Source organism: Eulemur rufifrons, chromosome 1 (genome assembly GCF_041146395.1).
Source record: "Eulemur rufifrons isolate Redbay chromosome 1, OSU_ERuf_1, whole genome shotgun sequence".
Taxonomy (NCBI): domain Eukaryota; kingdom Metazoa; phylum Chordata; class Mammalia; order Primates; family Lemuridae; genus Eulemur; species Eulemur rufifrons.
In genome coordinates, this window is record NC_090983.1 from 56359954 (window position 1) to 56372788 (window position 12835).

Sequence of the window (12835 nt, forward strand, 5' to 3'; positions counted from 1 at the left end):
AGTGTGATGAAAAACGATTCTTTTCAACAATCACAAGCATTTGGCACAATGGTTGGATAAAGTGCCGAAACACAGTCCAAAATCGAATATTCATCAAAAAAAGCTGTAATTTCCCATTTTCCCTATGTACAGAGACTTTTGGGACATCCTGTAGAAAGACTATGGAGCAATAATTAAAATGTTGCTAATATAGTATTAATGCTGTTAATATCACAATGTTATAACACTAATGCTAATTTAAAATGACAGGACATCATTTTTTGAATAACTCTATGATTACTACTATATAGAAATATGTGTGCATGTAGATAGGGTGAAGGCATTAAGGCTAACAATTTGCTCTATTCTTCAATTTTTCATTTGTATTATCCCTTCAATTTTTTCAAAAAACAAAGGTTTTCAGAGTGGTTTCCCCATGTCATTACATCTTGTTGACTAAAAAACTAAAAGGAATAAACCCACAAGAATTTTTTAAAAACACTTTTATTTCATTGCCATCTTCATAGATATGATTATTATTTACTAATAGAAAAAACAATATTATTTACCATAAAATAACATCCAGACTCACTGCTATATTTTTTCCTATAATCTCTAGAATATTCATAATATAGAGTATATAATCTATGAATCTGAACTATAAAGACGTACCTTTGCGTAAGGGTTGTGGCATCATTAAGATCTGGATGAGCAAAAGGGATGTTACATCATGATAAAGAATTGGAACTTCAGGCTGCTGTTCTTCATTTCCCAGACTAAAAGAAAAATGGATAGTCACTTTAGATAGTACTGTATATCTTTTCTTTCTAATTTACTTCATATTTCGCATATATGTCTGTGGAACAGAAATAAAATTTTTAAGAACTGAGAAATCTCAAAAGAAAAACTTAGGGGTCATATTTTTTGCCTAAAAATATAATCTTTTAGACTCATATATTTCCTTGACTCTTTCTAACAGGAAAAAAATTACATAGAAAATTTAAGTCTTACCAAAGTAAACAACTGGGAAATATTAACTTGATTATGACTCTCTCTGATCTCTTAGATTACAAAAATTAAATGAAACATTAAATAGAACATAAGAGAATTAGTTTCACTACAAATGATGTGGCTCATAGGACACTTACTATCACAAACTTAGCACTAAAGAATAAATGCTCACATTTAAAAAAGGACAGGTACAGTTCCCAAATCAAGTCACACTGAAAAGGCATGGTTAATACCTTTTATTTAAAAGTTGTTTCAACTTTATAACTAACATAAAATTTAAATAAAATCTTTAACATTTGCAAAGTTTCAAAAAAGTTAACAAAAGCAGAACTTAAAATTCACTATAAAAGACAAAGTAGTACAGCTTAGGAATGTGTAACACTATGAAGAACATAGACTATATTACACAGCAGAGCTTATTCTAAAAGAATTTTAAAAACTCCTTTAGAAAGTTAAATTTTTTGACCATAAGCTTAATTTTTAACATCAGAGAACAAAAGCAAATCTTAAACTTCCAGACTTGGATAACCTCTGAAGCATTACTTTAGACTTGGGATGAGCAAAAATTGCTCAACTCTTTTATTAGGCTCCATTAATCAACAGGCATTTACTGATTACCTGCTATATGCTAGAGGCACTAGACACATTGGTGAGTAAATCAATCCCTGCTGCTGTGAAGCTTTTAACCGCTAGAGGAAGACAGCTCTTTGAATTTCTCCATTTTCAACAAATATCCCTTAATATACTTGCCTTCCTCTCCAAGGCTAACCCTCTATTAAAGTTATGACTCCTAATATTTCTTATCTTTCTAGTCTCTCTAGCCTCTCTTCTTCTTTTTTTTTTTTTTTTTGCGACAGAGTCTCACTTTGTTGCCCGGGCTAGAGTGAGTGCCGTGGCGTCAGCCTAGCTCACAGCAACCTCAAACTCCTGGGCTCAAGCGATCCTCCTGCCTCAGCCTCCCAAGTAGCTGGGAATACAGGCATGCACCACCATGCCCGGCTAATTTTTTCTATATATATTTAGCTGTCCATATAATTTCTTTCTATTTTTAGTAGAGATGGGGTCTCGCTCTTGCTCAGGCTGGTCTCGAACTCCTGAGCTCAAACGATCCGCCCACCTCGGCCTCCCAGAGTGCTAGGATTACAGGCGTGAGCCACCGCGCCCAGCCTAGCCTCTCTTCTTTATAAACCCAAAGTTCTTTTTTAAAAAATCAGGGGTTATAAAAGTAGGGGGGGCACCATTTTTATTATTCAAATCCCCCACAGAAATGGATTTCCACATGATCAATAATGATCTCCTAATTACAAAATTTAGTAGACATTTTTAATCCTTATCTTACTGGCCCTTGCCTTGACTTTAGATACAATTGAGCATTCCTGCCCAGAAAATTCTTTCAGCTTTTGTGAACACTCTGCCAGGTTCCCTTCTACCTCTCTGATTACTCCAATTTAGTCTTCTTCACAGGTTCTTCTTCCCCTGACCAACCAAAAATACTATTTGTTCCCCAAGGCTCCAATTTTCCCTTTCTTTTCACACTAAGGACTCTTTTGAAAGATCTCCTAAATCATGACTTTAATTGCCAGCTACACATTGATGACTCACAAGTCTGTACACCCAGCCATGACTCTCTTGAATATATGTTATCTTAACTTGTATATCCAACAGGCAGCTCAATCTCAGCATACCTAAAAGTGAACTCATATTTAACTGGCACTAAGTCCTAATGACTATATCTTCATTCCCTCTTTGCTATTCCTATGGCCACTGTCTTGTAACTCTTCAATCTCTTCCAATTTTATGTCCCTCTAATTCATCCTCTACATTGTTAGTGTCTGGAAGAAGCTTCTGCAGGAACTATCTTGTTTATCATTATATCCCAATACTGGATTAAAACACTTAATAAAACTTGCTGAATAAATAAATGAAATATTAATGAGAAAGTGGATGGATGGATGAATGAACAAATAAAGAGATGGCAAATGATTATGGATTATCAAACTGCTACATTAAATATAACAGCTGATTAAAGGATTCTCACTTAAAATTAGAAGGACTTTATTGATCCATTTAGGCTAGTCCAGTTTCACTCTTATGCAAAGATCTACTTTACTGCATAAAAATCAAATAAGCTTGAGAACTTCTTGCATCATAGCCTAAAGACCAACAAATTACAGAGCCTTTAGGTACAGAAAAGCAACCCCAATGAGAAAATTAAATATAATTTATTAAAATACAGATAAGTAATTGAAAAGCTTAAAGTGCTAATAGAATTCTAGATTCTTATTTATTTTACATTACATGATAGCAATTTTTTTATAATAGAAGTAATCTTTTTCAAAATTAGAGTTGGATTACTCTTTGCTATTATTACTTATTTGGTTATTATTAATATTGCACGTGGCCTTCAAATATTACTTAAAATCATACCAAATCTCCATATGCAAGTAAAACTCAATACTTAAGATTATATCCTCCATTATAATAATTAATATACACCTTGTTAAAAATGTAGCACACTTTTATATTATATACTACTAAGCATGTACAATTAAATGCTTCAAAACTGAAACAATATGCACACAATAGTATGAAACAAAAAATGAATTAAAAGAATGGAGAATGTTCCTAGTTGAGGAAATTGTATATTATAAAGATCACATTTTCTGAATTAGAAAATGTTCTAACAATCATCTGTAGAATAAACAGGTAAGAACAGTAAAGAAATTCAGGAGGTAGGGAATGGGGGAGGAACCTAACTCAACATAATAAATTGCTTCAGTGCGTAAACTAGCATGGCATTGTCACAGAAATAGGCTTATAGGTCAATAGAACAAAGAAGAAAGCTCTTAATCAGGCCTATAATACAAACAATATTTAATAAAGGGGATATTAAATTGCTTTAAAAATTAGCTGGTTATTTGCCAATAAAATTTAGGTCCTCACCTAATACTACAGGTGAAAATAAATTCCAAGTACATTATAAACATATATTTTAAAAACTCTGAAAAGAAAATAGAGGTGAATATTGCAAATCCTAAGACTGGGAACACACCATAATACTGGTTATAAAAGTAAAAATCAGATCTTAGATGGGATGGGCATTCTACATATGAAAGTATTAGAAAAAAATAAGAAATATATGGTCTGACTGATTTGGCTACATGAAAATTTAAAACTTTAATATGTCAAGAAAAGTAATTGTAAAATTAAAAGGCAAATATATGTTGGAAAAAATCTGAACTATGACAAAATAAGATTTAATATTTTATACCATAAAGGATCATTCTAATAATTTAAAAAAATAAAATGCCAACATAAAAATGGACAGAGGTTCAATATACCATTTGCAAAAGTGTACATAAATAGCTAACAAATTTAAAAATACTTAACTTCACCAGAAATCAAATTTCTATTACTTTAGGATTCTACTTTTTATCTATCATATTAGCCAAAAGTGTTTAAGTGATAATACTTTTTTTCGTTAAGATTTTTTTTTTTTCTGATAATAATCAGAGAACAACCTGGCATTTGTTGGCTAGTAAGATAAAAACGGCCATTCTAAGGACACAGAAATGGATCTTTCCTGGCACATGGTTGGCACATAATGAGAATGAATGGATGGATATACCTCTCTGTAGAAAAGAGAACCACAGATTTTGATCATAGGGATTAATACCATCATTATGATAACTATCTTTTAAAATGCTTAATAAAATACATAATTGTTCCCACTAAGAACAGGAACAAGGCAAAGATGTCTCCTCTCCCCACTCCTTTTCAATATCATACTAGAAGTACTAGCTAATGCGATGTTCCTAAGGAAATAAAAGGTATACAGATGGGAAGGAAAGAAGTAAAGCTGTCTTTGTTGAGCTATGATGACACCACTGCACTCGAGCTAGGGCAACAAAGCCAAAAAAATAAAAAATAAAAAAAAAAAAACAAGTGGGCTAAGGACATGAATACACATTCTTCAAAAGAAGACAAACAAATGGCCAATAAGCATATGAGAAAATGTTCAACATCATTAATCATCAGAGAAAAACAAGTTAAAAACACAATGAAATATCATCTTACACTAATCAGAATGGCTATTATTAAAAAGACAAAAAATAACAGGTGTTGGCCAGGATGCAGAGAAAAGGGAACTCTTACACACTGTTGGTGGGAATGTAAATTACTGCAACCTCTATGGAAAACACTATGGAGATTTCTCAAAGAACTAAAAATAGAACTACTATACAATCCAGCAATCACTATGGGGTACCTACCCAAAGGAAAAGAAATCAATATATAAAAAAGATACTTGCACTGGTATGTTTATCATAGCAATAATCACAATAGCAAAGATATGAATGCAACTTAAGTGTACATAAATAGAGGACTGGACAAAGAAAATGTACATATACACAATGGAATATTATTCAGCCATAAAAAAGAATGAAATCATGTCTTTTTCAACAACATGAATGGAAGTAGAGGACACTATCTTACGTGAAACAACTCAGAAAGACAAATATCTCATGTTCTCACTCATAAGTGGTAGCTAAATAACGTGTACACATAGAAGTCGAGTGTGGAATGATGAACAACAAATACTGGGATGGGAGGGGCAGGGTTCGAGGTGGGTGGATGGTGGAAGATTGTTTGGTGGGTACAACGTGATTGCTCCAAAGATAGATGTACTGAAGGTTCTGACTTCACCACAATGCAATATATCAATGTAGCAAAACTGTATTTGTATCCCACAAATATATACAAATAAAAAATAAATTTAAAACAATAACAATTTGTCTAGCCTGAACATCCCTTTTCATATTGGACCTCAGGAATAGTGTAAATCAGGCTCAGCAAACTTTTTCCGTAAAGGATCAGATAATAATTATTTTCAGATTTGTGGGCAGAAAAAAAAAATTAGAACCTTGCAATCTTAGATTTGAATTAGAAATACCAGTAAGAACTCAAGATCTTTTTTTCCTTTAAAATAAATATATTCTAACTCTGTCCACTGAAATGGGCTATAAGCAATGATAACCCAGTAGCTCCGTACACACCCTCGAGTACCCTAGAGGGTGGTCTCTAAATACCATTTGCCATTAAAAGGAACTACATGGAGACATGGTTGATTTCAGGTATAGAGTAAAAAATGTACAAAATAATATACCTGGGTCAATCTGTTATACCAGAAAGCAAAGATACTATCAAAGACTACTTGGCTCATGTCAAAAGTACAACAGTCAACCTGGAGGGATTCTCACTAACCTAAAAGGTTTGTATTTAAAAGAATGGACTGAAATGGAGGGAAACACATCAAATATATAAAAATCCTTGTGATTATAAAATAAACAAACAACCATATTATTGGTCACCACTGGAAGCTAGGGTATCAACTCATGACTTTGAAAATTTATAAATCAGAAAATAATCAAGCATTCATCCTGCCAACTGTATGTCAGGGTTAACAAAGAGTTTTACATGGGAAAGTGTTTTTTGTTTTTGTTTTTGAGACAGGGTATCACTCTGTCACCTGGGCTAAAGTATAGTGGCATCATGATAGCTCACTGCAACCTTAAACTCCTGGGCTCAAGCTATCCTCCTGCCTCAGCCTCCCAAGTGGCTGGGACTATAGGCATGCCACCACACTCAGCTAATTTTTCTAGTTTTTGTAGAGAAAGGGTCTGGCTCTTGATCAGGCTGGTCTCAAACTCTAGACTTCAAGTGATCTTCCTGCCTCAGCCTCCCAAAATGCTAGGATTATAGGAGTGAGCCATTGCACCAGGCCAATATGAGAAAGTTCTTTATAGAAACATTCCATCTAATAAAATGGAAGGTGACTTCATCTGTGAATTCATCTCTTCTAACTAGGTAAGCTTTTTCTAACATCACTATTTTATAGCACCTATGAAATAACAAATTTAGGCAAGAATCATCATGAGTTGCTAAAACCATCAAGTGAGAGACTGATGGGGAACGTTACAAGGGAGTTATCAGACTAAGGCTACCTGAGCCTACTCGTCAATTCTAATATAAAAGAAAGGTGGATGATGGGAGGCTGCTTGGTCGATAAATGTACATCGCTTCAGTGGTGCATGTATGCGCTGAAGGCCCTGACTTCACCACAATGCAATATATCAGTGCAGCAAAACTGTACTTGTACTCCATGAATATACACAAATAAAAACTGGGAAATTAAAAAAAGGGACAGCCAGCCATTATGTGCCTCTATTTGAATGCTTCATCTGCATAAAAATCAATGAGATTCTTTAAAAATTTTTGTCATGTACTAGCAATTTTTATGCAATTTACTCAGTATAATGGTAAACTGTTTTCAATTTTTATTATGTATTTCTTTCATAAAGAAAATGTGAAAAAAACTGCACATTCATATAGAAATTTCAATCTTAGTTTTATACTTACAACTATTTTTCAAAAGGAGTTTTAATTGATTTTAATTTTTCAATAATACTTACAGTGAATTCATCTCTTCTAACTGGGTGAGCTTTCTCCAGGGATTATATTCAGAATCGATGCTATAAAGCCGCATGTGCAAAGCTAATACGTGAAACAGCTGATCTGAATAAATTGAAGAAAAGGTAATTAGAAAGTTCACACAATTCTTCCAGAACAAAATTCAGACAAAATTTCTAGTTATTTCATAAGGAAATCTGTTTCCTATCCTGATAATTATAATTCACCAAGGTTAAGTCCCAATTACTTCACACTCTCTTTTAAGGTAAACTCTGAAATATATATCCAAATAATTTCTACTAGAATATAGATCGTCCTTATGTTCAATCTTAATACAAGAATGGTTTGTCTTCTTCATCCCTTGTCACAGAACTACTTTTGATTTTATGCTGCAGCCTTGTCAATTTGTACTTCTCACTGTTGTGGTCCCCCCTTAACCAAAATTTACCATTATATTCGATTCCCTTTCCCTGGGCAATATGGACAATAATACCCTAATAAATCGCTGTTAAGTGAAGTTCTTCCTTTACCTAATATTTTCCCCTAAATCTTGTTTAGACTGAATCATCAAATGCATCTTTTGATTCAACATGAAGAAAAAATAACTGAAGTAAGAGTATTATTTAGAAGTACTATTCCAGCTGTTTTAATTTCTTTTCTGAATTATAGCAATAATCTATCAATTATTGCCCTAACAATCTTAGCTTTTAACAAAATTCTGCTCATGACATTTAGAAGAAAAGTTTTTGTTTAAAATTAGGCAGGGAAAAAAGCCTAAGTTTTGCTTTTGGATCAGATGACCTCTTTTTGGGGTAAAAATAATAAGAATTAGATTATTCTGCCACAAATACTCAAAGATATTTGCATATCAAAAGTTATATTCCAGAAAGTGAGATAATACCTCTTGACATATGATTGAATTCTTAAATCCAGAGAAAAATTAACTGAATGATACAAACCTATTGTCATTTATTCTCTAAATCAAAATAATCAAAACTAAACCTGAGCAACGGACTTAGAAATTAATTATATTTTGTGACTAATTTACCCAAGATCCATCAATGTAACTCTTGTGTGGGATGGGGTGTGTGTGTGTGTGTGTGTGTGTGTAGGTGGCAGTAGTAGTAGTAATAGTTTGAAGAAGCTGTTGTAAAACATGAAAGTAATAATTTGAGCAAAATAAACATCCATTCTGTGGGGTAGGGTAAAGAAAATACATTTCTGTCAAATTTCAATCTGATCTCTCCATAATAGAAGAATTTGAATATCCTGTTTCCTCTCCTATTTATAAGACCATGTATAGTCGCTAATAAAATTTCTTCATCCTATTAATGGCTAATACTGGCTAAGTTACTTATTATGTTCCAAGCACTCTGTTACATCGATTATCTCAACTAATTTTCACAAAAATTCTACTAGATAGGTAATATTGTTATTCCCATTTGAGACAAGTAAGTTTCCCAAATTTCCAGTTTTTCCAGTAACCTGGTGCCGTGGATAACACTGAGAAAAATGAAGTTTTAGCAAAGGAGTAACATGATGAGAACAGACATATTGGTAAATTTTATTTTATTTCAATTCAATTATACATGAGATTATTTTTACTAAGTACATACTTTATAATAAAAAGTGTTTTAATGATTAAAACCTGTAAATGTTTAAAAAACTAAACTTCTAACAGAAAAATATTAAGAACATCTCAAGTTTCAAGGTGGGGAGTTTTGCATTCTTTTTATATAGGTGTTAAGTGGGTCAAAGAGCTCATTTTAATGTCTCTTTTCAAGATGAAGGCCAATCATCTTAGTTTGCCCGATTTAATCAAAGCACAGAAGTTGCAGTTGCACTAATTCGTTCTGCATTGAAACCATGGCCAGCACAGAAAATAATGTTACAATCAGCCTACTTTCCTAGCCCCTACCAGAATTAAAGAATTTCAAAATGTTAGAAGGAAACTTTTTCATCTTCTTGTATCTTCTCATTCTACAGATGACAAAATAGGCCCAGAGAAGGAACTATCTTGCCAGGTCACTCTAATAGTTATTGGAAAAGATAAGAATACAATTCAAGATTTACTACTTCTTAGTTATTTCTACCATCCCACTTCTCCTTGGGGTTTTTATGATTAAAAGTATAAAATTCCTTTTTTTACACACATACCTTACTATTCCTATGAAAACTGAGTCATCTTTTAAATCTATTAATACAATACACAACAGTCTTCAGTATTAGCTTTAACTAGAACCAAAGAATAACACTCTAATGAGGTCTATCTACCTTTCAAAAATAACACTAAAAATTGCAGAAAACTTCAATAGAAAACAGGGAATCGACCAAATAAACATTAATATCTTTCACTATGTTAATATACTGTGTTTTCAAAATTTAGTCTTATTAGTAAAGAATGAACTCTAATAATCACTTAGCAGCAAAAATACCTCTCATCCCAGATAAATATTGAAGACACAGGATGAGGAGAACCTATGATCATAATCAAAAAGATAAAAACTAAAAAAATGTATTAAATATCAACTGCATGCATGACATTTAAAAGTTGAAAAATAATTATATCAAGAAAGCATATTATTAAAATTTTTAATAACAAGAGCAAAAAAAGAATAGATAATTAATTCCTTTTCTGGTATAATACACTTTAAAACTCTAAACTTTGATCTACATTTATAAAAGAGTTTACAATGAAAAACACCATTAAATTTACTTGTAAGTGTGCTGTGATTTCAACCTATGTATAGGAGGCACCACTTTGTCTAGTAGGAGCCAAGAAGTCCTGGATTGAATCCAAGCTCTGTACTGGCTATGTGTCCTTAAATTACTTAACCTTAGCTTTATTTTCTGTAAAATGGATATGATACCACCCTTCTGGGCTATTATATAGAAACAGTAGTTATAGTAATAACATACACCTGTAGTATGTGTGGTGCGTGTGTGTGTGTATATATATGTATATATACATATATATATGGTATGTTTCCATTCATACAGATACATACATGGTTTCTAAGAATAAATTTCAAATATGAAATAAGTTTAGTATTTGTAAACTTGAGATTTTATAACTAAAATTAGAGATTATGATAAATCAGAAATATAACGTTTCCACATAAAACTACTACTCCATAAACAAATATTAACATATACACTTAACCCTCTTCTCTCTCTTCTTAATTTTTGGTACCACTCTTCCCTGGTTTTCCTCCAGTTCCTTCTCAATTACTTTTATGTGCTCTTCTGTAATCTATTGAAGCTTAAAAGGTGTCATTTTCCCATAAGAAAGGAAAAGGGATCTCTTTTTAGTCCTCTCTCATTCAGTACACACTATTTCACTCAAGCCCATGTCTTCCACTTCTACCTGCAAGTTTATAATTCACAAGGTCTCTAGTAATTCAGATGTTCAACAGGCACCTCAAAATCAATATATCGAAACTAACTTGATTATATAGCCCAAGCCAGCTCTAATTTTCATTTCCTTCTATAATTCTTATTTGAGGCTGGGCGTGGTGGCTCACGCCTGTAATCCTAGCACTCTGGGAGGCCGAGGTGGGCGGATCGTTTGAGCTCAGGAGTTCGAGACCAGCCTGAGCAAGAGCGAGACCCCATCTCTACTAAAAATAGAAAGAAATTATATGGACAGCTAAATATATATAGAAAAAATTAGCCGGGCATGGTGGTGCATGCCTGTAGTCCCAGCTACTTGGGAGGCTGAGACAGGAGGATCCCTTGAGCTCAGGAGTTTGAGGTTGCTGTGAGCTAGGCTGACGCCACGGTACTCACTCTAGCCTGGGCAACAGAGTGAGACTCTGTCTCAAAAAAAAAAAAAAAAAAAAAATTCTTATTTGAATGAATAACACTGCCCATGTAAACATCCAAAAGAAAACTTAGGAGTCATTTCCCACTTCCTTGCCCTCCATATCCAACTGATTACCAATCCTATTGGTTCTGCCTCCTATGATCCACCCTATTCTGTTCCACTCTGCCACCACATCATTTTTCACCTGGATTAATCAACAGAATGCTCACTTAGCTGTATGCCTTTTGTTTCACCCTTCCAATCCCTCTAAACAATAAATCTATTCACACTAACTCACAATTGATTGGTGAGCCACTGAAGGAATGGACATAGAAAGCCCTCCATGAGTAAGCCCCTATCTTCATTTTCAGCATTTTCAGGGTTATTACTTTTTTTTCTTTTTCTTTCTTTTTTCTTTTCTTTTTTTTTTTTTTTTGAGATAGAGTCTCACTCTGTTGCCCAGGCTAGAGTGCCGTGGCATCAGCCTAGCTCATAGCAACCTCAAACTCCTGAGGTCAAGTGATCCTCCTGCTTCAGCCTCCCCAGTAGCTGGGACTACAAGCACGAGTGATGATGCCCGGTTAATTTTTATATTCTTCAGTAGAGATGGGGTCTTGCTCTTGCTCAGGCGGGTCTTGAACTCCTGAGCGTAAGTAATCCTCCCACCTCAGCCTCCAAGAGTGCTAGGATTACAGGCATGAGCCACCGTACCCAGCCCAGGCTTATTTCTTAACCTTCCTTCCTCTCTTTGCCTTCTCAAATATTCCCCAATATGTCATGTCACACACTGGCTTTGCAAGCTGTTCTCTCAGCCAAGAATAGAACCTTCTTGTCCTCTAGGCAAACTCCATTCATTTCTTTTTTTTTTTTTTTTTTTTTTTGAGACAGAGTCTCGCTCTGTTGCCTGGGCTAGAGTGAGTGCCGTGGCATCAGCTTAGCTCACAGCAACCTCAAACTCCTGGGCTTAAGCAAACCTACTGCCTCAGCCTCCCGAGTAGCTGGGACTATAGGCATGTGTCACCATGCCCGGCTAATTTTTTTTTCCTCTATATATATTTTTTTAGTTGGTCAGATAATTTCTTTCTATTTTTAGTAGAGACGGGGTCTCACTCTTGCTCAGGCTGGTCTCGAACTCCTGACCTCGAGCGATCCACCCGCCTCAGCCTCCCAGAGTGCTAGGATTACAGGCGCGCCCGGCCTCCATTCATCTTTGAAGAGCCAGTTCATGTGCTCCTCTGTAAGGTTTTCTCTGAGAGCTCAGAAAGATCTGATCTTCCCTTTATGCATTCTCTATACCTTGTGTTAACTTTATTTTAGCACTTCTTATGCAGCCTTGTAACTACTTTTCACATGTTTTCCTCTCCTATTTGATGGTGAGAGCTCCCTGAAGACAACTGTGTCTTTACATCTTTGTACCTCCTAGGCTGACACCATATTTAACATATAATAGGATTTTTTTAAGTAGGCTGAATATTATATTTATATAACTATAACATAATCCTTTGGAAAAAAATCATATACGCATAAAATTCATGATGGTTTTATACTTTTCCCTTTCTGTCATAATGACAC

At 34.1% G+C, this 12835-nt stretch overlaps 1 protein-coding gene across 1 annotated transcript in view; it reads right to left on the reverse strand.

The window, feature by feature from the left end:
* Positions 1–12835, reverse strand: part of UBR3 (ubiquitin protein ligase E3 component n-recognin 3) — a 182101-nt gene that overhangs the window by 19666 nt on the left and 149600 nt on the right. Inside the window, exons 31-32 of the mRNA XM_069494206.1 lie at positions 7461–7563; positions 652–755 (exon numbers count right to left, since the gene is read on the reverse strand). Coding sequence (XP_069350307.1) covers positions 652–755; positions 7461–7563 — 207 coding nt within the window. The remainder of the gene's footprint in view (positions 1–651; positions 756–7460; positions 7564–12835) is intronic.